The sequence below is a fragment of the Engystomops pustulosus genome, chromosome 4, assembly GCF_040894005.1.
Source record: "Engystomops pustulosus chromosome 4, aEngPut4.maternal, whole genome shotgun sequence".
NCBI classification, from domain to species: Eukaryota; Metazoa; Chordata; class Amphibia; order Anura; family Leptodactylidae; genus Engystomops; species Engystomops pustulosus.
The window spans coordinates 101,627,878-101,655,231 of NC_092414.1; the positions used below are offsets into that span (position 1 = coordinate 101,627,878).

Consider the following 27,354-nt stretch of genomic DNA (forward strand, 5'->3'; position numbering starts at 1 on the left):
ACAGCTCTGTACACCAAAGTATAAAAAAGTTATTAGCGCCAGAAGATGGCAAAATCAAAAAAATAATTTTTGTACAGGAGGTTTTAATTTTTGTAAATGTATGAAAACATTATAAAACCTATACAAATACACTATGAAGTGCAATTTGTTACGCAGAAAACAAGCCATCACACAGCTCTTTACGTATAAAAATTAAAAAGTTATAGATTTTTGAAGGTGGAGAGTGAAAAATGGACATGAAAAAACAGGAAAGGGCCCGGTCTTTAACTGGTTAATAAAGAATGATTGTATTTTGCTTATTGAATTGTCATGTGACACACTTCCTTTTTTATTGTGTATTTGAGTCCAATATTGTGTGTCGACATATTTCTTATCCTTGTTGGTTGTGCTAGGTCCACTATATCAATTATATCTTGATCTGTAGAGAGCTTCCAAACTTGTCCCAATGGGTGGAAAGAAAGATTTGCTAGTCTGACTTTAACTGCCTAAATGAAGCAAGTATTCTATCCTCTCCCATTTAGCACAAATTCACCACTTGACCAAGTCAAGCATGTACAGTAAAACCTCATAGAGCAGAGTAACAAATTTTGAACAAAAAATTATATTTCAAAAGACATAGATTATAATGGAAAAAAAGATCTAAGTATGGACACAGATGTCTGTCAAAAAAATGTTTGGCCAAAAAGAATTGACTGCGTATGGCCACAATAATAATTAGCTTCTACAAGTGGCACTTTTAGTAGTTTTCATGCATACTTGACCCTCCTGTTTGACAAGAAACCTACTGGCTTTTAGATTATATAACAGAACAAATATACAGCCTCTGGTCAGTCTATTTGGAAAGCATTACAAAGCAATGATTTGCTTGTCTGGTCATGCTTGACACCGTAGTGCAAACATTACATATTTGCTTTGAGTTTTCTATTACAATTAATTATTAGCACAGGTCACAGTCATGCGAGAGCATGGTAAGTTAGCATAGGCACTAGGGAGTTGGGCTTGCTATGGAGACTGTGGTATCTTATCAGTTTGTTATTTGCAATTCAGTGCACAGCTCAAGATTGTCCAGTTGCATTGCTGAATGATCTGCTCATATGAACGCTCCATTTATTTCTATTTTTATATCAACACACTTTTATTTTGCTTTTGGAGTCATCTAGTACTCGTATACATGACCTCCACAGAAAAATCCCATGTTCTAAAACTAATGGCAGAGTTGAGCCTGCACACCGCCATATCCAGTGAAAGGGCAAAGCAATGGGTCAAGGTAACATTATTAATTTGTTACTATAATTCATTTGTTATTTTCAAAAATGCAGCATAAATATACCATATATGATATATATATATATATATATATATATATATATATATATACATGTGAGATGCAATCATAAATATATACATTATGTGTATTGATCATATAATGATTTTTTTTTAGTATTTAAAAATATATTTATTTAATTAAGTATAGTGTAATGTAGTGTAGTAAAGTATAGTACAGCTTTGCTAAAAATATTTCTAAGAAAATAGAGCAAGCATTGCTGGTTATTTAAACAAATATGCAATATAGAATATACATTTTTTACATGCAATATATACACTTCATGACAGTTGACCTCCAAGCTTCCACTAGTAACTGACAACTCTGAAAGTGTTGATGGGATGTAACTGTGATAGCTTGCAGTTTACGTCTCCTGGGTGCCATGGGGTACCTACCAGACAAGGCAAGAGCAAAGTGAACTGAATCTTTGGAGATCTAGCTTGCACATATTTATAAGTACAGTACAATTTGTGGTATTGATATGGTTTATATTTTTACTTAGGCAATAGAACACTACAAGAAGCTGCTGAAAATTCTAAATGCAATTAAAAGCCTTGGGAAGGGAGAAATAGATCCGTCATATAAGCAATTGGTAATTATAAACATAACTTTATTTTTTGGTTTAGATGTGGATGGCCTAATTACTTTTTATTGTTCTGCATCATTATGTAACATTGGACTGTTGCCAAGTACATTATACAATACATAAAACAAACTCACCGTAATAATCTTGCATCTTAAGTTAATTTTCATGAAAAACTATAAACTGTAATGAAAGGATTGTTGTCTTAATGACTGTGACTTACTTATTAATATTACTTAAAATACACAGTGTCAACCGAGTCTATAATATAGATCTACCAGTTTTAGGCAGATTGCCAAACACTGTCTAAGGCCAGTAAAATTGATTTACTTGCATCCATTCACATTATTTTTTAGAATATATGTGATATATGTCACTTATTGTTTTTGATCCTAATTTATGCAAACTTGTGAACTCAGCCCAGGTGGTAGGAAACTAGTGACTTGCTGCTTGCTGACTTGCTGCTTTCTGCCACAGTCAGGATCAACGCGCAAATAGAGATGAGCCAACTTGATTCGGGATTCGGCTGTAGGACGCGGAGATAATGTTGAATTAACAACCAAACCAGAAAATTGTTGCCCCTTGCAACTAGCCATGGCTACAATTGGCCAGGAGGGACAACCTGGCGGCCACCAATCAGGCATTAAGTTCGGGTTGCACAGCCAAACTGAACCAATTCTGCAGTAATCCCACTGGTCTTTCTTACCCAGGCAACCATTTAGCTCCAGTTTCATCACCTTTAGCATATTTGCTATTACAAGCTGTGATTGGTTCCTAATTCTCTCTAGAAAGTTTTCAGAAATCTCCCCAAATGTACAAAGTCCCCATGGTATAATAAAATTTCTATCGTCAGAATCTTTTTTAGCATGCACATTTCTATTGAATTTTGGATAACCTGTAACTATAAATTAAACTAAACTAAAACTAAACTTAGCATAAGCTTGTTGTCTGGCAATATGTTTTGCCCTTATTTATAATATAATTTTTATAATATAATTATTTATTTTCCAGCTTTATGAAACACACTATCACTTGGGTATTGCATATCAAAATGTAAATTGCCATGAGGACGCTGTGCTGCAGTACACTAAAGCATTGCAGGCCTCATCGATTTCTAAGGTATTTTGGGCAAGTGCATGAACTTTTAGGGATCTATTTAGTACATTTTATAAGTAAAGTATACATAATCAATAAATGGATACAATAAGTACAGAACAGTCCAATAGATTTCAGATGAATTCAAGATACTGATGATCCTGAAAATATTGGATAAAACTTGATTAACACTATTGGACAGATAAACTAAAACTTTCTAGAAGTTAACAATTGCAAAGTTCGACTAGAAAGTTTTAAAATTCATCAGATTTATCACAGTGTCTAATTCGGAATGATACATTTGCTAGATTATTTGACTGTCTTGTGTAACTTTACAACTCCTACAACTTCTATTAGTTGTCTTGGTTTAAGACAGAAAAGTTCTTTGCAATGTACACATTTTAACTAATCCTTGTCCTTTAATGGGAAGCCACACCTCTTATTTGTAAGTTGTAATATGTCTAAAAAGTGTTTAAAGGACTTTATATATGTGTTGCATATTATGCCACAAAACTGGGACAACTGCTCCATTAAAATATTAAGGGTAAGTAATAGTATATAGACTTTAATATAATATTTCAGGGTACATGGACATAATGAGGCTGCTTGTTCATAAACCTGAATGATTTGCTCTTAAAGTTCAGTGTCAGCTCCGATGGCCATTGATTTTTTTGACAAAAGAGGCTTCTTAGGACAATAACAGTAAAGCTACAGTATATGGGTACAGGTTAGATTTAGATTCAGAAAATTGATAGTATATTTTACATTTTTTAATTCATATTTTTTTGGGTCGTCTATGTGACAAAAAACATATTTTCAGTTTTAGTCAATGGTTCTTAAGTTAAATGTTTCATCTACACTCACCAGCCACTTTATTAGGTACACCTGTCCAACTGCTCCTTAACACTTAATTTCTAATCAGCTAATCACATGGCGGCAACTCAGTGCATTTAGGCATGTAGACATGGTCAAGACAATCTCCTGCAGTTCAAACCGAGCATCAGTATGGGGAAGAAAGGTGATTTGAGTGCCTTTGAACGTGGCATGGTTGTTGGTGCCAGAAGGGCTGGTCTGAGTATTTCAGAAACTGCTGATCTACTGGGATTTTCACGCACAACCATCTCTAGGGTTTACAGAGAATGGTCTGAAAAAGAAAAAACATCCAGTGAGCGGCAGTTATGTGGGTGGAAATGCCCTGTTAATGCCAGAGGTCAGAGGAGAATGGGCAGACTGGTTCGAGCTGATAGAAAGGCAACAGTGACTCAAATCGCCACCCGTTACAACCAAAGTAGGCAGAAGAGCATCTCTGAACGCACAGTACGTCGAACTTTGAGGCAGATGGGCTACAGCAGCAGAAGACCACACCGGGTGCCACTACTTTCAGCTAAGAACAGGAAACTGAGGCTACAATTTGCACAAGCTCATCGAAATTGGACAGTAGAAGATTGGAAAAATGTTGCCTGGTCTGATGAGTCTCGATTTCTGCTGCGACATTCGGATGGTAGGGTCAGAATTTAGCGTCAACAACATGAAAGCATGGATCCATCCTGCCTTGTATCAGCGGTTCAGGCTGGTGGTGGTGGTGTCATGGTGTGGGGAATATTTTCTTGGCACTCTTTGGGCCCCTTGGTACCAATTGAGCATCGTTGCAACGCCACAGCCTACCTGAGTATTGTTGCTGACCATGTCCATCCCTTTATGACCACAATGTACCCAACATCTGATGGCTACTTTCAGCAGGATAATGCACCATGTCATAAAGCTAGAATCATCTCAGACTGGTTTCTTGAACATGACAATGAGTTCACTGTACTCAAATGGCCTCCACAGTCACCAGATCTCAATCCAATAGAGCATCTTTGGGATGTGGTGGAACGGGAGATTCGCATCATGGATGTGCAGCCGACAAATCTGCGGCAACTGTGTGATGCCATCATGTCAATATGGACCAAAATCTCTGAGGAATGCTTCCAGCACCTTGTTGAATCTATGCCACGAAGAATTGAGACAGTTCTGAAGGCAAAAGGGGGTCCAACCCGTTACTAGCATGGTGTACCTAATAAAGTGGCCGGTGAGTGTATAAGTAAGTACCTGCCATCACATTGGGAAGTTTTTTCTAATAAACAGTAATGTTAATTGCTGCGGATTTAATTGGAATAATGGAATATTTGATTAAAGTCTCATAAAGTATTGCATTCTTGAAAATGACTATATGCTGTCTGCATTAATTCATTCCATTTAGCATGTTTTTAAAGCTTACAATTTAACACATGAACTTGTTGCACATGAACCTTGTTATACCCCCTTTCCCATAGGTTCTACAGTTTCTATTTTTATACACACAATTATAAAATGAATTATGCTGTCATTTGGACATTACCAGTGCCCAGTAGGAAAAGTGCTGGTCTGCAGTCAGTTCCAATAGACTCCTGCTGGGCAAAATTAGTATTTTAATTTGAAATAAATGAAATGTTAATGTCTAATGTCTGCAGACATATAACATCATTTCTACACAAAGCTAATGTTTCTTGTTCGTGAGTTCATTTTGATGAAATATTTTTTTGCTTCATGCTAATGTTAAGTTGCTCCATCTACAGAAAAACTGTGCTGTTGGCTGTACCAGTGCAACCTGTCTTCACACTCCTGTACTGACTAGACGAGCTTTTGCATATGTAAAATGTGGTAAGACATCATGTATTTTATAAATCTAACCAAAGAAATAACTTATGTAAAGTGAAATTCCAAAGACTCTGCATTCTGCCCTTTAAACCCAATGGAACAATCAAAAAAGCCTCATTAACTTCTGGCTAATTTATATGGGCTGACATATGTTATATATAGAATTCAGGTTCTTCCGGCCTTCGTTGCGCATCGCCTTTTTGTGAGCATCCCCCACTCCCTCCCTTGCATGTCCTATTAAGTATTGGTGTTTTCTACAATAAAAGAAGAATTTACTTTCTACGGGATACGGTGAGTGCCGTCCTTTCAAATATTCTTTTGGTTCTACTGCTTATGGGCTGTGCTATTGTGGGACTTGAGCACCACTGAAAACCTCAGCATTGCAACACCTGCTTTAAACTTTCTTTTTTGGATGTGATACTTGCCTATATCAACACATAGTGGCTGGTGGTAGTGCTGGTACCGTCTATTATTGCTTAGTTAAAGGGGTTTGCCCATGCAACAATAAAGATTTACACAATAACACACAATACACATGTTTACACAAAAAAGAAAATTTTGCATCCGTGTGCATTAGTAACATGAACACAACTCACTCTGAACACACCGATCCCAATAAAACTAAACTAAAACATGCCATCAAAACTTTAAAGTGCTATTACATCACGCGTCGGCTGCGGGTGCATGGAGAGGGCTCATGGGCTGAGCCCTCTCCATAGCTGGTAAGTCTTTGCTGCATATTACAGCAAACACTTACTGGTGACACCCACGATCGCAGGTGTTATCCCGTCCCCCGCAGCTTTGCCAGTGCCTTCAAAAAGATAGCAGCGCATCTCCGTGAAGATCATTGCTCCCGGGGACATCATCATGTATTTTTTCACCAATTTCACTGCATTTGGAATTTTTCCTGCCTTCCAGTACACAACATGGAATATTAAATACTATGAATACTGTGAAATACTATGAAACGCAATTATTGACACAGAAAACAAGCCCTCTCACAACTCTTTACATGTAAAAATAAAAAAGTTCGATTTTTTATGGAGGGGAGTAAAAAATGGAAATAAAAAGCCAAAAAAAGGGTCAAGTTGTTAAGGGGTAAAGTCACAGGGCTCCCTTCCTCCCACAGATGCCATTACAGCGCCACTCTTCACGCAGAGCTGCCATTACAGCCCCCCCCCATAGTATCCATTACAGAACCCCCTCCCCCAGAGCTGCCATTACAGGGGCCCCTCTCCCCCCAGAGCTGAAATTACTACTAAATCTGAACGGACTACTAGATATTTGTTGTTTATTCTATCATATGTGCCTGCTATCGTTTACTTAGTGATCTAGTTTTATCAATACAGCTAGCTGTATGATAATTGGTTAAATTAAAGCTGTGAATAATAAGGCAAATAAGCCAACTGTATTGAGTTTTGTATCTTTTTTTAGGTATTTAACAACTATACTTACGTGCCTGGTTGACATCCTATAGGTGTTCTACCAATAGGCTTGTGTGTATAAGTTAGTCTTACTGGTAAAGTTTCATTACTAAGTGAGGGACAAATAGCTGTTTGTCAATCTTTTGGATACATTACATCCCCCCCCACCCCCACCATTGTGGAGAAAATACCAACATTTGCAGAAAAATATTAAGTCTGTTTCCAAAAGAGGGCTGGCCAATCATGGGTAGCAGGAAACAGAACAAAGACCCTAGTAGAAGTGGGACAACCTCACAGTTGCTGCCAATAGACCCTGAGCAGAGGGTGTTGCAGATCCAGAAAAAGAAGTAAACAGTTTGTCTCTTAAGGATATTTCAGACCAAATAGTTCAATGCACTTCAGCGGTTGGGGAAGTGTTAAAAGTAATAGGGGAAATGAAGGGAAAAATAGATTCCATAGGGGCAGAAATTTGCTCCTTGAGTGAAAGAGTGGAAGAAGCAGAGACTAGGATAGGTAACACTGAGGATTCTGTTGCTGAGCTTCAGATAAGAGTGAGGATCTAAAGAAGTCTAAAAAATGGGCCCAACAGAAAATCATAGATCTTGAGAATAGGTCTAGAAGAAATAATTTGAGGATCGTAAGTTTTCCAGAAGGTGTGGAGGGGGAGGATGTGATGGGATTCATGACCAATTGGTTAGAAAAAACCTTTCCAGAAGAATGTCACACCAGGGTATTCCTGGTGGACAGGGCATACAGGGTTCCATTTAAAATCTGCTCAGTGGGTGCCCCGCCGAGAAGTATACTGGTGAGCTTCCTCTCACCTAGAGACCATGACAATATTCTTAAAAGGGTCAGAAATTTAGGAAAGTTGGAGTATAATTCAGCCCCAATTATGATCTTCCCTGTCTACGCAAAAAAAAAGGGCCAGCTATGTGGATCTTAAGAAAATACTGAGAAGTAAGGGAGTGTTGTACTCATTTATCTACCCAGCAAGGATCATTTATGAGGGGAAAATTAATTTTTTTGATAATCTGTCAGAGGCAAATGAGTGGACAGAAAAGATTCTGAGGATTTAGGGGACAATGCCCAGTGGCAGTTCAATTCTGGCAGAGGTAATGCTCTGCGATGAGTCCAGGGAGTTTTGTACCTGGGCAACAGGGGTGGGGTAGAGGGCGTGTAAGGCGGGTAGTGGCAATAGGTATTCCTAAAATATGTCTCATGTTATCATGCAATTTTGATCAAGTTCGTGGCCTGGAATGTGAGGGGCTTGAATAATAAGATTAAAAATAGAGCTTTTCACATCAACCAGACTTAGTATGTATGCAAGAGACCCATTTACTGGACGATTCACTCTTTAAAATTAAGAAATCATTGTTATGTCACTATTATCATTCAACTTTTTCTGCATATGTCACGGGCACCCCTGCGATCCACCTCTCCGTGGCGCCTGCCCTGCTCCCACGGACTTACCTCTCCACGTTCCTGCTCCCGACTAGACTAGGCCCCTCCGCCACAAAGCCTCTCGTCTCAAACGGGCTGGACTGTTACTTCCGTTGCTGATACCCAGTCGCCTGTGGTCTCACGTGGCTATGGACTTCATTATTGATCTGCCTGTCTCCTCAGGCAGTACTGTCATCTGGGTGGTGACGGACCTGTTTTCCAAAATGTCCCATTTTGTTTCCCTTCCTGGTCTTCCATCTTCCCAACAGCTTGCCAGTTTGTTCTTCAAACATATCTTACGGCTGCATGGTCTTCCGCTACACATTGGGGGACATTTACTATGGTGTTTCCGCCAGTTTTGTGGCGCTCTCACCACATGTTCTGCTCTCAGACCTATTTATTAGCTGTCGGGGACAGAAAAAATGACTTTTTCCGTCTGCTCCGACTCTTCTCCGAAAAGGGGCGTGGCTTTGGCGGAGTGGAAACTCAGACACAATTAATATGTGTCGCAGCCCTTTTTGGGCGGTGTAAACTGGCGGAAATTAGACCAAAAGAAAACTGGTCTAGCAGGGACTGTTGGACACATTTCTGGTGCTCGGGACAGATTTTGTCCCAGGGACAGAAAATAGTCTCGGCGCCAGAAATGTCTCTGCACAGCTCTACAATATTAAATGTGTGTCTTCTTTCCGAGAGCAGGTCGGTAACAAAGCCAATGCAGACACCGACACTGTAAGTAAATGTCCCCCAATGTGTCCTATCGAGGAGTCCAGTTTGTGTCCAAATTCTGGTGTTCTTTGTGTAACCAGCTGCAGACTGTGTAACTTTGTGTAACCAGCTGTAGGCAGACTTTTCTTCTGCCTACCACCCTCAGTCGAAAGATGAAAGTTAAGTAATTGAGGATATAAAAATTTTCCTGGCAAACTGGAAAGGGGTGCAGAATATGGGTGTGGGCTGGGATGCACTGAAGGCATATTTGAGAGGAGTGGTACGAGGGTGTGTTGTCTGATTAAAAAAATATGAAATTTAGATTTGAAGCAGGCTAAAATAAAGGTATTGGATCCTGAATATAGATTTTTGGCTGACCACACGGCAGATAATAAAAACTTATAGATGGAGGCTCAGGAGGGCCTAAATTTCTTTTGCATAGGAAAATATTATCTTCGAAAATGCAGACCCAGAGATCAATAAGAGGATAGTTTATCTTTATGGAGAGCTTAGCCCCTTAATAAGAAATCAGACACAAAGGGTAGTTAAAGGAACAATTTGAGCGAGTGACGGGAGGTTGGTAAAATGTCAAAAAGCGACTTGTAAATATAATATTTCAAGGATTTATACTCCTCTGAGTTGCGTGAGGAAACTAGAAGAATTGAGGAGGACCTACTGAGTATTCCTATTCCATGCATCTCTGTTGAGGAAGAAAACTTATTAGATAACCCAAATAAAGTGCTAGAAATGAGGAATGTGCTCCAGGATCTGCCAAGTGGAAATGAAGTCGGGTCTGATGGGATCCCACCGGAGGTCTATTTACAGTACACAGACTTGTTGCTGCCAACATTATTAGAGGTTTATGAGGCCTCCTTCAGCAAATGTATTCTTACTGAATCAATGAGAGAGAGAGGCTCTCATTATCCTATTGCTGAAGGAGGGGAAATGTCCCCAAGAATTGGATGATTATAGACCGATCTCACTGCTTAATACGGATTACAAACTATTGGCAAAGAGGTTACAAAAGGTTATTTCCTCAGTGGTTTATAAGGACCAATCGGATTTTATGGCAGGGAGTTCGGTCCCTAATAACATCCTAAATACATGGTAACAGGATGTTGGTCTCGTTGGATGTGGTCAAAGCTTTTGACCGCGTCGAATGGGACTATATTTGAGCGGTCCTTTGGGCCTCAATCTATTTATTGGGTAAAACTTCTTTATATGGGTGCAGCGGCAAGAGTAAGCATTAACAGTAGGGCCACAGCGGCTACCTGTTTATATAGAGGGACAAGGCAGGTTTAGCAGCAACCTGAATGATTATATGAATCTCAATGTAAAACCTATGTTACAGATAATAAGACAAAAATAATAAGACATTGAAATTGGGATTGTGGAAAAAAATGAATCTTTCTCTTGCAGCTGGACTAGTTTTATGTAAAATGGTGATACTGCCACAGGCCCTTTTCATTCTTCAGAATAGTCCTACAGTAATATCAAATAAGGGATTTACATTAATTGTAAGGAGGGATTTCATACGGGGGGTTAAGAGGGCACAAATACGTTTAAAAAAAAGTTATATGCACCGGCAGTGGAGGCCTGGCTTTCCCAGATTTTGGTAAATATTTTTTAACAGTGCAGCTACAAAATATAATGGATTCAGATATGGGGAAATAGAATCAAAGGTTATGGTGAAAAAAGAATTTAAAATGTATCACTTATTTACTTTGATGCAATGTTAAACTAGAAAACTAGGAAAGAGTTAAACTAGAGTTCGGTTGGGAGAGTTTTTTGTATGAAACCCCATTATGGGGTAATGGAGAGTGGACACTTGCACCTATGAAAGGGTGGAATTTTAGGTATGCTAAAGGGGTGATATTTGTCCACCAGATATTAGAAGGGAATAGATTAAAATCACTAGAGTGAATCACAAGTGAATCTTACGTGTACAGACCTGTGTGAGGGCTTATTTTGTGCGTAACAAATTTTACTTTCCCGTAATGTTATTTATTTTAACATGCCGTGTACTGCGAAGCTGGAAAAAAATTCCAAATGTGGAAAAAAAATGTAAAAAAACGCACGTACATCACATTCTTGTGCGCTCAGTTTTTACGACTTTGACTGTACGTTCCAATTAGTACCTCAGCTTTATTCTTTGGTTCGGTACGATCGTGGTGATACCAAATTTATACAGGTTTTATTGCGTTTTAATACATTTTCAAAAATTAAACGAATGTGTACAAAAAAGAAAAACATTTTTTTGCCATCTTCTGACGCTAATAACTTTATCATACTTTAATGTACGGAGCTGTGTGAGGTGTAATTTTTTGCGAAATGAGCCGGCGTTTTCATTGCTACCATTTTGAGGTCTGTGCGACATTTTGATCACTTTTTATTCCATTTTTTATGGGATGTAAAAGGGTGTAAAAGTCGCATTTCGGACATTTGGGCGCCATTTCCCGTCTCGGAGGTCACCACCGGCCATAACTGTTTTTATATTTTGATAGATCGGGCATTTTGGGATACCTAATGGCGATACCTAATGTGTCTGTGATTTTTACTGTTTATTATATTTTATATCAGTTCTAGGGAAAGGGGGATGATCTTAATTTTTAATATTTTATTAATTTTTTTTATTTTTTAAACTTTTTTTTTCTTTTTTTTCACTATTTCTTAGACCATCTAGGGTACATTAACCCTAGATGGTCAGATCGTTCCTACCATATACTGCAATACTTCTGTATTGCAATATATGGCATTTTTGCAGGTCATTCATTACAATGAGCCACTGGCTCATTGTAACGAATCTGCAGAAGCCATGTAGCCTCGGGCCAAACGAAGAACCGAGGCTACCATGGCAACTGATCGCCATCGTCTTTTAAATGACGCCGGCGACTTTGCCGGCGGCAGCGGAAAGGTTAATAGTCACCGCGAAAGTTTTTTTTCTTTTTTTTCTTTTTCCTTAATGTGAATAAAAGTATTAGCATATTTAATTTATGTACAAGAAGAAGGTGTTAAGTATTTTTTGCAAATAAATTCGTTAGTATAATTTAGATTTTTGTAATTATGCAATAAGTGTAAGAATAATTTGCTCTCTTTACTCCTGTACAGGCAGTCCCCGATTTACATACAGGATAGGTTCCAAGCTATTTGTTATTATGATAAATAGGTGACAGCTTCTCACATGTTACTGATCTTTAGCTACTTCCCTGCTAGTCAGGGACAGGGGCCCCTTTGCAGGAGAGCAGGGTAGCATGGAGGGACAGTGCATGAGAGTACAGGAGGAAGACTGCATCAGGAGAGGTCAGAGCTTAGCCTGTTACTTGTGTTATCTCTGCAGCCTCCTGTGTGACCTGACTAATGGTGGAGGGAGGAAAGGGCTGCTACATTGCTATAACTCATGTTAGGGGAGGACTACTCTGAGCAGCAGATAGTCATGTCTGGCTGCAGTTACCTTGTATCTGTTGCTGGAAGCTCCTGTGGAGATGGTAAGCAGTGGCCATCACAGCACAATCTCGGCGCCTCCTCCTCTCTCACTTCCTATTGGCTGCAGTGTGTGAGCTGATCTCTCCGTGTGGAGAGGAGCTGTGAGCCTGTGCAGTGATCTGTAGTGCAGAGCAGCTGCTGACTCCTTGGGGGACATTTACTATGGTGTTTCCGCCAGTTTTGTGGAGCTTTTACAGCATCTTCTGCTCTCCTACCTATTTATTAGCTGTCAGGGACAGAAAAAATGACTTTTTCCGCCTGCTCTGACTCTTCTCTGAAAATGGGCGTGGCTTTGGCGGAGTGGAAACTCAGACACAATTAATATGTGTCACAGCCATTTTTGTATTGCACTTCTGTATTGCAATATATGGCATTTTTGCAGGTCATTCATTACAATGAGCCACTGGCTCATTGTAACGAATCTGCAGAAGCCATGTAGCCTCGGGCCAAACGAAGACCCGTCTTTTAAATGACGCCGGCGACTTTGCCGGCGGCAGCGGAAAGGTTAATAGTCACCGCGAAAGTTTTTTTTCTTTTTTTTCTCTTTCCTTAATGTGAATAGAAGTATTAGCATATTTAATTTATGTACAAGAAGAAGGTGTTAAGTAACAAGGTAACGTAAGCATGAGTAGAGAGAGGAGACAGTAGTAACATTGTCACATGTTTTTTTTCATATTTATGTGATAGAAATATGAATGTCTTAATAATTTTGATTTTTGTAATTATGCAATAAGTGTAAGAATAATTTGCTCTCTTTACTCCTGTACAGGCAGTCCCCGATTTACATACAGGATAGGTTCCAAGATAGGTTGTACTTAAGTTGAATTTGCATGTATGTTGAAACTGTATATTTTGTTTTTAAGTTGAATTTGTATGTAAGTTGAAACTGTATATTTGTAATTGTAGCTCCAGACAAAATTTTTTTTGCCCAGTGACAATTGGAGTTTTAACATTTTTTGCTGTAATTGGACCAAGGATTATCAATGAAGCTTAAAGGGGTTATGCCACGAAACAATTGACTACAAAAAGCTGTCAAAGAGGTTAAAATATTTCAAAAATCTATTTGTAATGGTTACCTAGAATTAAAGATACCTTTCTATTTGTTATTATGATGCTTGTTCAGCCTCTATTCTGCTCCACACAGAAGCAGATGTGGGAGGGGCCTAGCCAGGCACATGCACAGCACTGACAGCGGCAGTTATTGCACAACTCAGCACTACAGAGCGCTCAGCCTTCAGAGTCTCCTTCCACCTGCTGTGCACAAATAGTATCTGCATTTACTGATCCTATAGAAGTCCAATAGAAATGTGTCATACGCCCCATGTTAAAAGTGCACCAAAAAAAGTTGGTGCAGTCTGTCAAAGTAGTGCAGGGGGCACCAGATTCATGAAGAACAGGCGCCAGAAATCCTGAATCTGGTGCCCCCTGACATGCATGGCGGAAGTCTAGGTGGGTGCCGGGGAGGCAAACCCCACATGTATCGTCACTCCAAAGTGACAATTACCCCTGAGGAAGTCACTTCGAAGTGAGGATACGCTTGGAGTTTGCCGTCCCTGCATTTTTCTAGACCTCCGATATATGTACACTTTACTGTCCGCCTGGCCGGCCATGATGCTGTGAGAATACATTGTTTTGCTCTACTTGTACACAATTAGGTGCAGTAACATGGACCTTTTCAGTTGTTTTTATGACTTTTACTAATAAACTTTTGTATTTTTGTATGTTACTTTGGGGCCGTTAATTGCATCTCTTTCTGTGTATTTTGTAAGGAATTGCAACTAAATCACTCGATAGATAGATATTTATGAGATAGATAGATAGATATGAGATAGATAGATATGAGATAGATAGATAGATATGAGATAGATAGATATGAGATAGATAGATATGAGATAGATAGATATTAGATAGATAGATAGATAGATAGATAGATAGATAGATATGAGATGGATGGATGGATAGATAGATATTAGATAGATAGATAGATAGATAGATAGATAGATAGATAGATAGATAGATAGATATGAGATGGATGGATAGATAGAAAGATGACAGGTGATAGATACATAGAAGGATAGATATATGACAGGTGATAGATAATAGGACTTGGATAGATAAATAGGTGACAGCTTCTCACATGTTACTGATCTTTAGCTACTTCCCTGCTAGTCAGGGACAGGGGCCCCTTTGCAGGAGAGCAGGGTAGCATGGAAGGACAGTGAATGGTGGAGAGTACAGGAGGAAGACTGCATCAGGAGAGGTCAGAGCTTAGCCTGTTACTTGTGTTATCTCTGCAGCCTCCTGTGTGACCTGACTAATGGTGGAGGGAGGAAAGGGCTGCTACATTGCTATAACTCATGTTAGGGGAGGACTACTCTGAGCAGCAGATAGTCATGTCTGGCTGCAGTTACCTTGTATCTGTTGCTGGAAGCTCCTGTGGAGATGGTAAGCAGTGGCCATCACAGCACAATCTCGGCGCCTCCTCCTCTCTCACTTCCTATTGGCTGCAGTGTGTGAGCTGATCTCTCCGTGTGGAGAGGAGCTGTGAGCCTGTGCAGTGATCTGTAGTGCAGAGCAGCTGCTGACTCCTTGGGGGACATTTACTATGGTGTTTCCGCCAGTTTTGTGGAGCTTTTACAGCATCTTCTGCTCTCCTACCTATTTATTAGCTGTCAGGGACAGAAAAAATGACTTTTTCCGCCTGCTCTGACTCTTCTCTGAAAAGGGGCGTGGCTTCGGCGGAGTGGAAACTCAGACACAATTAATATGTGTCACAGCCATTTTTGGACGCTGTAAACTGGCGTAAAGTAGACCAAAATAAATTTGGTCTAGCAGGGACACAAAACAGTGCTATTGCACTGTTGCCTGTTCTCTGACTGTTGGACACATTTCTGGTTCTCGGGACAGATTTTGGTCCCAGGGACAGAAAATGGTCTCGGCGCCAGAAATTTATCTGCACAGCTACACAATATTAAATGTATGTCTTCTTACCGAGAGCAGGTCGGTAACAAAGCCAATGCAGACACCGACACTTTATGTAGATGTCCCCCCTTGTGCGCAGACTCAGCCAGATCAGCTGTAGCTCAGGACGGGACACAGCTACCAGCCGGGGGAGCCAGCAACCAGGACAAAAGGAGTTATCTCAGTAAGGCTGCAGATTTTGTAATAATTGTAAATGGTGAAAGTACTTGTCACAATGCATTGGACCCAATTACAGCCATTTGCTATGGTGACACAACCCCTTTAATTACAGACAACTTGAAGCTGATCACTGCAGTCTGGGATTATAGAAAATCATTCAGAGAGCTTCACTAGAGATCACAGTGGGCAGAGGAGTCTGTCTTTAACTAGGGGTCATCTGTAAGTCGGGTGTCCTTAACCCCTTACCGACACGCGCCGTAATAGTAGCGCGCCCGTCAGGTCCCGATGCATGGAGAGGGCTCATGAGCTGGTAAATCTTTGCAAAGTTGCCAGTGGCTTCAAAAAGGTGGCAGCGCTATCAGCACATTGTAATAAATGAGTAGGAAAATCCACATATACTGCCATACTGTAGTATGGTTGTATATGATTGGATCGATCAGACAACCTAGGGTTGGCACCGGCTCACGAACGGAGCCAGCACCAGAAGCAGCAACTGTCAGCTGTATTACAGTTGGCTCCGATCGCGAGTGTTAACTCTTTACATGCCACAGTCAACCATGACCACGGCGTGTAAGGATCTTCCTCCTATGGATTGGATACCCCATGACGCTTACCAGGGGGTTCCAATCCACTTCTGGGCAGTCCTGATGTCTGCCAAGTGCCCCGGGGCTGCCCGATGTTCTTGGCAGTCGGACTTCTTCTAGGTCTGACTGTAAACTGTCTGCGCATGCTGCATGCTTAGTTTACACTGCTCTACAATGAATTAGTATTGTAGAACAGTGTATTGGACTTGAACCAGCGATCAGAGCATCGTTGGTTCAAGTTTGTATAAGATAAAAAAGTTAAAAACAGCAAAGTTTAAACATTAAAATAAATAAAAAATGATAAAACAGAAGTATTACTGGACCTGAAAGGTAAACCCCAAGAAAAAAAACACAAATAAATTTCCAAAAAATTTTTTAATTAATACCTTTAAAAAATGCTCTCAAATGTGATATAAATAAGATATAATAATAAGATAAAATAAGACCACTAAAAAGAACAACACTTTGCACAAAAAATAAGCCCTTAACCAGATTTTCCCCAAATTTGTTTTTATTCACTAAAATTGAATAATATAGACAAAACCCCCATACAGTATTTGGAATAGTTACAATCTGCATAATAAAACAGAATCATTATTGGATCCGCAAAGTGAACCCCGTAAAAAACAACCCCTAAAAATCCTCTAAAAAAAGATACGTTCTCTAAAATAAGACCACTAGTAGAACGTTTCTTGCAAAAAATAATTAGCATATTCAAGCTGTCCAGCTTATTCATGAGTGGGAGGCACAGACACACCCTCAGTGCTTGACTGACAGCCTGTATAATGATGTAATGGCTGCTACATGTGCTTGCTGGTGGCCACACCCCCTGCAGCCTGTGTGTGCCTGTGTATGTGTATCGGAGAGATCAGGGGCGGAGTGAACATTGTACCAGGTGGGCCGGTCGGTACTGGGCCGGTCTGGGGCCGGTCCGGAGCTGATCCAGGGCCGCCCGCACTCCCTCCCTACAAATTTTCATTTAATGTATAGTACCTGCATCGTACGATCGTACTAGTAATTAGCACACAGACGCAGAAGCAGCACCGCTGCGTCTGTGTGTACACGCAGCTGCACAGGTCGCGCAAATGATGTCATTGCGCGACCTGTGTAGCATGGAGGAGGCTGACACTTACCATGTCAGCTGTCTGGCCCTCCATGCAGCTCCGCGGCTTGGTGTAAGAGGCGCGGAGCAGTGACGTCACTATCCCGCGCCACTACACCAAGCCACCGAAGACCGGGGACAGGAAGAGACCTGCTCCAAAGAGGTATGATGTTTTGTTTTTTTTTAAATTATAGAATGGGGACATTAATTATATGTCTGGGGCAGGGGAGAGGGGACATTATTGTATATCAAGGGCTGGCGGGGGGGGGGGGCATTATTTCATATCTGGGACTGGCAGGGGGGATTAATTATATGTCTGGGGCGGCCAGGGGCATTATTGTATATCTAGGGCTGGCAGGGGGGATTAACTATATGTCTGGGGCGGGGGGGCATTATTGTATATCTAGGGCTGGCAGGGGGGGATTAATTATATGCCTGGGGCGGGGGGCATTATTGTATATCTAGGGCTGGCAGGGGGCATTAATTATATGTCTGGGGCGGGGGGGGGCATTATTCCATATCTGGGGCTGGCAGGGGGGATTAACTATATGTCTGGGGCGGGGGGCATTATTGTATATCTAGGGCTGGCAGGGGGCATTAATTATATGTCTGGGGGGGGGCATTATTCCATATCTGGGGCTGGCAGTGGGGATTAACTATATGTCTGGGGCGGGGGGGGGGCATTATTGTATATCTAGGGCTGTCGGGGGGGCATTATTCTATATCTGGGGCTGGCAGGGGGGCATTAATTATATGTTTGGGGCTGGCAGGGGGGCATTATTCTATATCTGGGACGGGCAGGGGGAATTAATTATATGTCTGGGGTGGTGGCATTATTCTATATCTGGGGTGGCAGGGGGAATTAATTATATTTCTGCGGCGGTGGCATTATTCTATATCAGGGGCGGGGGTGGGCATTAATTATATGTCTGGGGTGGTCATTATTCTATATCTGGGTCTGGCAGGGGGGATTAACTATATGTCTGGGGCGAGGGGGCATTATGGTATATCTAGGGCTGGCAGGAGGAGCATTATTTTATATCTGGGGCTGGCAGGGGGGCATTAATTATATGTCTGGGGCTGGCAGGGGGGCATTATTCTATATCTGGGGCGGGCAGGGGGAATTAATTATATGTCTGGGGCGGTGGCATTATTCTATATCAGGGGTGGCAGGGGGCATTAATTATATTTCTGGGGCAGGGGGTATTTATTATATGTCTGGGGCGTGCAGGGGGCATTAATTATATGTCTGGGTGTAGAACATAAGATGTCTGTGTGGTAAACTTTGCAGGAATGCTGTGTACCTGGAGGAAGAGACAAGGTGATGGTGGAACTAAAGGAGAAGATGAGGAACGAGTACAGTCCGAGGATAGTCACCTGAAGCAATAGGTGAGGATCTCATGTGTTTTCTGTAGCTGTATATGATAAATACTGATTTTTTTCATGTTCGCTTCTGTGTATATATGTAGGGGCAGTATTATAGTAGTTATATTCTTGTACATGGGGGCAGTATTATAGTAGTTATATTCCTGTACATAGGGGGCAGTATTATAGTAGTTATATTCTTGTACATAGGGGGCAGTATTATAGTAGTTATATTCTTGTACATAGGGGTCAGTATTATAGTAGTTATATTCTTGTACATAGGGGGCAGTATTATAGTAGTTATATTCTTGTACATAGGGGCCGGTATTATAGTAGTTATATTCTTGTACATAGGGGGCAGTATTATAGTAGTTATATTCCTGTACATAGGGGGCAGTATTATAGTAGTTATATTCTTGTACATAGGGGGCAGTATTATAGTAATTATATTCTTGTACATAGGGGGCAGTATTATAATAGTTATATTCTTGTACATAGGGAGCAGTATTATAGTAGTTATATTCTTGTACATAGAGGGAAGTATCACAGTAGCTATATTTTTGTACATAGGGGGCAGTATTATAGTATCTATATTCCTTTACATAGGGGGCAGTATTATAGTAGTTATATTCCCGTACATAGGGGGCAATATTATAGCAGTTATATTCCTGTACATAAGGGGCAGCATTATAGTAGTTGTATTCTTGTACATAGGGGGGCAGTATCATAGTAGTTATATTCTTGTACATAGAGGGAAGTATCACAGTAGCTATATTTTTGTACATAGGGGGCAGTATTATAGTAGTTATATTCCTGTACATAGGGGGCAGTATTATAGTAGTTATATTCTTGTACATAGGGGGCAGTATTATAGTAGTTATATTCTTGTACATGGGGGGCAGTATTATAGTAGTTATATTCCTGTACATAGGGGGCAGTATTATAGTAGTTATGTTCTTGTACATAGGGGGCAGTATTATAGTAGTTATATTCTTGTACATAGGGGGCAGTATTATAGTAGTTATATTCTTGTACATAGGGGGCAGTATTATAGTAGTTATATTCTTGTACATAGGGGCCGGTATTATAGTAGTTATATTCTTGTACATAGGGGGCAGTATTATAGTAGTTATATTCCTGTACATAGGGGGCAGTATTATAGTAGTTATATTCTTGTACATAGGGGGCAGTATTATAGTAATTATATTCTTGTACATAGGGGGCAGTATTATAATAGTTATATTCTTGTACATAGGGAGCAGTATTATAGTAGTTATATTCTTGTACATAGAGGGAAGTATCACAGTAGCTATATTTTTGTACATAGGGGGCAGTATTATAGTATCTATATTCCTTTACATAGGGGGCAGTATTATAGTAGTTATATTCCCGTACATAGGGGGCAATATTATAGCAGTTATATTCCTGTACATAAGGGGCAGCATTATAGTAGTTGTATTCTTGTACATAGGGGGGCAGTATCATAGTAGTTATATTCTTGTACATAGAGGGAAGTATCACAGTAGCTATATTTTTGTACATAGGGGGCAGTATTATAGTAGTTATATTCCTGTACATAGGGGGCAGTATTATAGTAGTTATATTCTTGTACATAGGGGGCAGTATTATAGTAGTTATATTCTTGTACATGGGGGGCAGTATTATAGTAGTTATATTCCTGTACATAGGGGGCAGTATTATAGTAGTTATGTTCTTGTACATAGGGGGCAGTATTATAGTAGTTATATTCTTGTACATAGGGGGAGTATTATAATAGTTATATTCTTGTACATAGGGGGCAGTATTATAGTAGTTATATCCTTGTACATAGCGGGCAGTATTATAGTAGTTGGGTTGTATATGGGAGAAGGTATTGTAGTAGTTTTATTTTGTATATAGAAGGCAGGATTGAATGTATTATTCTAAACGTGTTATTGTAGCATTATTTCTGTACATAGGAGGCAGCATATATTCTCTCTCTGAATTGTACATATATGGCACAGGGGAAAGGTATTTAAGGCTTACCGGGTAATGTGTTTGCAACATTCTTTGCACATTAGATTCACTTAATGCAAAGCAAGAACATCTTTTGCTAGTTAGGCCATCTACCAAGAATTTGTCTGTTATAACTCCAGCCACATAATCTGACCACACCCACTTGTTTTTACTCCGCCCATAAAATGGGGCCACTTTTGTAGTTTTTTCCAGGGCCATTTTAAATTCCCAGTCCGCCCCTGGGAGAGATACAACAACTCCAGGATGCAGCCATTTTATACAGAACATGTCAGGTACTTGTGTAGCTGATGTCTGTCTCTCACCTGTGTATTACTATACATTACACACAGATATGAGCAGGGGGAGGAGAGGGGAGGTGACATCACTGCCTCTGACCTCATTTACATAATAAAGAAAAGATGATTTTATAATGATAAATGTATGAAATAACTAGATAAAGGCTGGGATGGGATCCTTGTGAGCTGCTCCAACAGATAGAGGTGACAGAAATAGTGACAGAGACCTGATGACAGGTGTCCTTTAACAACATTTTCGCCAAATTACTTTTTATTCAATGAAAATGGGGAAAAAAATAATAAAATCTATATAAATGAGAAATTTTTGTAATCGTGGTGACCCATAGGAAAAAAATAATATACTATTTTTATGGTATGGTAAATGGCCAAAAGAAATCTTCCTAAAATTGATGATTTTTATTTCCTCCACCAACAAAGTGTTAATAAAATCTCACCAATTAGCTATAGATGATCCAAAATAATGTAGCAGAAAAATGCATGTCATATAACAAAAATATAAGCCCCTATTGGTCCACATTAAAGAAAGAAAAAAAATTATAGTCTGTACAATTTGATAATGCAAATCTGCTCTGAGTGGCGCTCCTTCCATTCTTTGCCCGGCCGTGTGCCCATACTGCAGGATACCACCACATATCATCAGTGTATTCAGGAGAAATTACTTGGGTATCAAACTTTGTGGAGCCTTTTTTCATTTACTCCATTTCAAATGTTTAATTTTCCACCAAAATGAATCTATTGTCAAAAAAAATTACTAGACCGCACCTACATTTTGTTTTAACCCCTATAAAACAGATAAAGGGTTAACAAACTTCTTAAAAGTGCTTTTTCATACATTGAGGGTGTAGTTTCCACAATGGGGTAATTTACTAGCCTTGCTATTATTTAGGCCTCTCACAGTCAATTGAAAGTTGAGCAGGTCCCTCTAAATTGTGAAAAACAAATGTGCACCCAAATTCTGAGCCTTTCTAGTAAAATACACTCACCGGCCACTTTATTAGGTACACCATGCTAGTAACAGGTTGGACCCCCTTTTGCCTTTAGAACTGCCTCAATTCTTCGTGGCATAGATTCAACAAGGTGCTGGAAGAATTCCTCAGAGATTTTGGTCCATATTGACATGATGGCATCACACAGTTAACGCAGATTTGTCGGCTGCTCATCCATGATGCGAATCTCCCGTTCCACCACATCCCAAAGATGCTCTGTTGGATTGAGATCTGGTGACTGTGGAGGCCATTTGAGTACAGTGAACTCATTGTCATGTTCAAGAAACCAGTCTGAGATGATTCCAGCTTTATGACATGGCGCATTATCCTGCTGAAAGTAGCTATCAGACGTTGGATACATTGTGGTCATAAAGGGATGGACATGGTCAGCAACAATACTCAGGTCGGCTGTGGCGTTGCAACGATGCTCAATTGGTACCAAGGGGCCCAAAGAGTGCCAAGAAAATATTCCCCACACCATGACACCACCAGCCTGAACCGTTGATACAAGGCAGGATGGATCCATGCTTTCATGTTGTTGACGCCAAATTCTGACCCTACCATCCGAATGTCGCAGTAGAAATCGAGACTCATCAGACCAGGCAATGTTTTTCCAATCTTCTACTGTCCAATTTCGATGAGCTTGTGCAAATTGTAGCCTCAGTTTCCTGTTCTTAGCTGAAAGGAGTGGCACCCGGTGTGGTCTTCTGCTGCTGTAGCCCATCTGCCTCAAAGTTTTACCTACCTAGGTTGTAACGGGTGGCAATTTGAGTCACTGTTGCCTTTCTATCAGCTCAAACCAGTCTGCCCATTCTCCTCTGACCTCTGGCATCAACAAGACATTTCCGCCCACAGAACTGCCGCTCACTGGATGTTTTTACTTTTTTGGACCATTCTCTGTAAACCCTAGAGATGGTTGTGCGTGAAAATCCCAGTAGATCAGCAGTTTCTGAAATACTCAGACCAGAACTTCTGGCAGCAACAATCATGCCACGTTCAAAGGCACTCAAATCACCTTTCTTCCCCATACTGATGCTCGGTTTGAACTGCAGGAGATTGTCTTGACCATGTCTACATGCCTAAATGCACTCAGTTGCCGCCATTTGATTGGCTGATTAGAAATTAAGTGTTAACGAGCAGTTGGACAGGTGTACCTAATAAAGTGGCCGGTGAGTGTATGTGGAATCTTAAAAAACCATGGCAACATAAAGCAGACATTTGGGATATGTGAGTTATGAATTTATTTGGGTTCTAAGACTATCTGCATCAAAAGTAGAGAATTTAGAACTTTGAAAATAAAGAATTTTCCCAAATTGTTGGCAAATTTTTTAAAAAATTTTCATAACTAAACACAACAGATATCATCAAAATTTTTAAACTTATTTGAAGTATAATGTGTCATGTGAAAACAATTTCAAAATCCCCTGGATATCTTATATCATTCCAAAGCTATAGGCATTTATATTGACACAGGGCAGATTGGAATAATGGGGCTTCCTAGTGGCCAAAATAGAGTGAGCCCCATAGGGGTTAAGCATAGTTGTTATTTTATGATTCTGCATTCAATTAATTTATTTTGGAGGTGCAGTCTGTTTTATGTTGTGTCTTGTCTGTGTATGTGATTGCTTTCCACAATTTTGAGAGACATACAGAGGCTTCCACTATATAAGTTATTGGTTTGAAAAGTACATGAGTACTCATACGAATGAGGATTGCAGAAAGCATGTACTTGCCTTTGAAATAACTCCATCCACATGTGTATATAACCTTAACTTTAATTCCAGTAATAATAGCGTATGGTATTGCTCACAATGTAATTCTTTTCCATGTTCTCACTGAAAGAATTTCTATGCCTAGGACTGATTGTTTGACTTAATAGTTCCCCAGAGACTCATGCAGCACACACTCAGGGCTAAGCAATTATATCAAGAGTACTTATTGGACAACATTAATTCAGAGTTCTTCTTTAATTCAACTTTTAATAACTACGCATATAGAGCCATGAGAAAGAATTGGCTCTGTGGGAAATTGTTATTTTTTTGTTTGCAAAAGTGATGAAAAACACATTAGTATTCCTCAATACAGCTGCTAAATAATACCCCATGGAGTATATATCTTGGAGCTTCTTAATATATGCCTTTTAACAGGCTTACAGTGAAATACAATATATTCACTGTAGCAGGCTAACTTCACAAATATCTGTTATATAGATATGCTGTGTAATATTTTTAAATATAGCCATTGTGTACTTACATATATTGGTTAATTATAAAAAGATTTACTTCCTTGACTCTTCCTAACCAACCTGGTAGCTCTCTGGACCTTGTTACTGTGACAAGAATGGGTCTAGAAAGCAAATTGTTGCCCTTCCAAAAAGAGTGTCAGACACCACATTGGCTCATTACCCACCAAATTTGTCATTGAATCCTTCAGATATAATCTGGAGTGACAGACATCTGGTATATACCCATAAATTTGGACCAGAAGGAATTGTTCACATAATATTAGAATCTTCTAACCTGATAAAATGGCCACTCCAGCATCATTTGTGATATCCCCCATATACCCCCACATATCTTGCCTATAGTAGGGTTGAGGAGAGAACTGCTGTGGGGTTACTAAAATGGCAGAGAAATTAGCAGATAAATATTACTTCTATTATTTCCCAAAATTCCCTTCCCCTGACCTAATGTTTTAGGAAATTGGAAATTTAAAGTTCATTATTAAAAATTCATTATTGGGAATTTATCTGATCTGTGAGATCTGAGTAATTGATGGAGGGGCAGGCTTATCATGTATCCTTCAAAGGATTCTCATAACATTTTATTATCTCTAAAGCAGAATGGGACACATTTACTTACCCGGTCCTGCATGTTCCCGGATGCGGAGTGTCCGACGAGAATGCACTGTGCCACGATTCACTAAGATTGTGCACCTGATAACCTGCATGTGTCACTTCCCAGCTCAGGTCTGCCCGAGTTCTCCATCTTCTTCCCGGTGCATATAAGTGCTTCCCGGGGATCGTCCGACACCCCCCCCCCATTTCTGTCGGATGAAAGCCGCAGATGCACCAAAATCCGATTGTGTGCAACACAATCCCCTTCTAAATCCCTGTCCCAGCAGCCCAATCCCTGAAAACGTTGGAAAACCCGACGGAAATGCGGCCACGGGACCCTTAGTAAATAAGCCCATTGTGTTTCAGGGTCATATAAGACCCCTTTTTCAAGTGACAGAGACTGTATGGAAAATAAGAAATAAAAATGCAAATAAATGCATATAAGTGTAAATATAAATGTAACCATAAATATAATTAAGATATAATAAACTGAAATAAAATACATAAAACTATAGCCTGGTGCATGCGTGGTGCATTTTACTACCAAAAAGATGATGATCGGGGGAGTCGGACTTGGCACATCAGCATTTTTTATGTGATAATATGTATTTATGACAAAGCTAATGTTTACTGCCTGCAGCAGACATTCTCTGTGTTAACATGTAATTCTTTGGGGGTTCATGTGGGGGGAAAACCTTCAATAAAAATGATCTGATTTAAAAAAAAAAAAACATTTATTGCTTTCAGGTTAAAAAATATTCATATTGCCATGACAAATATGAAAATCAAATCAAAGTGACTCTTAATTGTAGTCTAAGACTGTCATGGCAATATGAATATTTTTTTAACCGCAATGAAATATTTCTTTTTAATCATCAAGCTTTTCAAAGGATTCGGCTGTGTGCTGGATACCATGTGCTAACTTGATATTTCAGGTAATACATATTATTATTCACACCATAAACTTTTTATTTTTGCAGATGAAGCAAGTAAGGCTTTAAGAGATGCTGATACTGCTATTTACTTGGACAGGAGTAATCCTGTGAGTATAAAAAATCTTTTAATGAATCTCCTTATTTCTTAAATGACTATCATTTAGCAATCATTAGAAATGTGTACTGATATGAAGAGCAAAAAAACTGAAAGAAAAAACCTGAGAGATAACTTAATAACTTGAAAACTGTCTATGTTAAAGATCCTATATGAATGTGGCAGCTGCAAATTTGCTCCACCAGTATTGCCACCTAATAAAAACTCTGGAAAACACCTCTCTCAAAACTACATTTCAAGGTCTTTAAAATCTGTGAGAGAAGATCCCCCTCCTGCTGCGTAGAGTAACAGAATACTGTCTACTTTTGATAGCGACAGTATTATCTGATGCAGTTCATCTGACAAGGTGGGCTCTCAGCACATTAGTTATCTTATGCCTGCTATGTTGTGTAGTAGTAGAAAGTTTAAGAGTACATTGGGTCCTGGGCTGAAAAGAGATTGCGGCTTCCCCAAAACAAAATTTGTTGCACAGAAACTATAACATAACTAAACATATTACAGGGGGACAGGGCCAATATCTTACTATATAGATATTGCAGTGGAACCAAGCTAACTACATAGATATGTTAACAGGACCAAGATAACTACATAGAAACAGCACTGGAATGTATCTTACTATATAGATACAGCAAACATACAAAGAAACAATACCAGAAAAAAGATTACTACATAGATATGGTACTAGAACCAACCAGAATCAAGGTTACTAAATAGATACATCATTATGATCAATATGAGTCTACCTAGGCTGCAGCAGCCATTACTCATTCAGATCCCAGTGTGGGCCAATCAAAATAGCAATAAAAGAGATAAAATTTGGAATACCTTGCAAAGTCGACCTTCAACTCCAATTCACCAGACACATCCACGCTGAGGAAGCAGGGGCAATCTCACTGCATGATTAATGAGTAAGACACTGGTCTTTAATATATAGATCCACTGCTAGCATATACACTGGCTACTATGAATTGTGACATATCTTTTTCAATGTGAGACTATTATGTATGTAGGTTAATTTACAGCTGGTAGATATACCTTATATATTGCATAGCCCAGTCAGACCTGTTTATTGGGTTCTCTTACTTGCATCAATTGTACCTAATTTTTAACATATTTAATAAAGCTCGATTTATTCGCATTTTTATACTAAGAACGGTGTAACTCCTTTTTTCTTGTGGTAGTGTTTAGATGTGGAATAGTCAGTTTTGTTGTTGTGCAAAGCTATGCACTACTGGGTAAGACTCA

At 39.6% G+C, this 27,354-nt stretch overlaps 1 protein-coding gene across 1 annotated transcript in view; it reads left to right on the top strand.

The window, feature by feature from the left end:
• Nucleotides 1-1,007: 1,007 nt before the first annotated feature.
• The window catches only part of LOC140129053 (uncharacterized), a 50,586-nt gene continuing 24,239 nt past the window's right edge, over nt 1,008-27,354 (top strand). Inside the window, exons 1-5 of the mRNA XM_072150684.1 lie at nt 1,008-1,267; nt 1,827-1,916; nt 2,919-3,026; nt 5,600-5,684; nt 26,040-26,101. Of these exons, the coding sequence (XP_072006785.1) occupies nt 1,082-1,267; nt 1,827-1,916; nt 2,919-3,026; nt 5,600-5,684; nt 26,040-26,101 (531 nt within the window). The 5' untranslated portion in view covers nt 1,008-1,081. The remainder of the gene's footprint in view (nt 1,268-1,826; nt 1,917-2,918; nt 3,027-5,599; nt 5,685-26,039; nt 26,102-27,354) is intronic.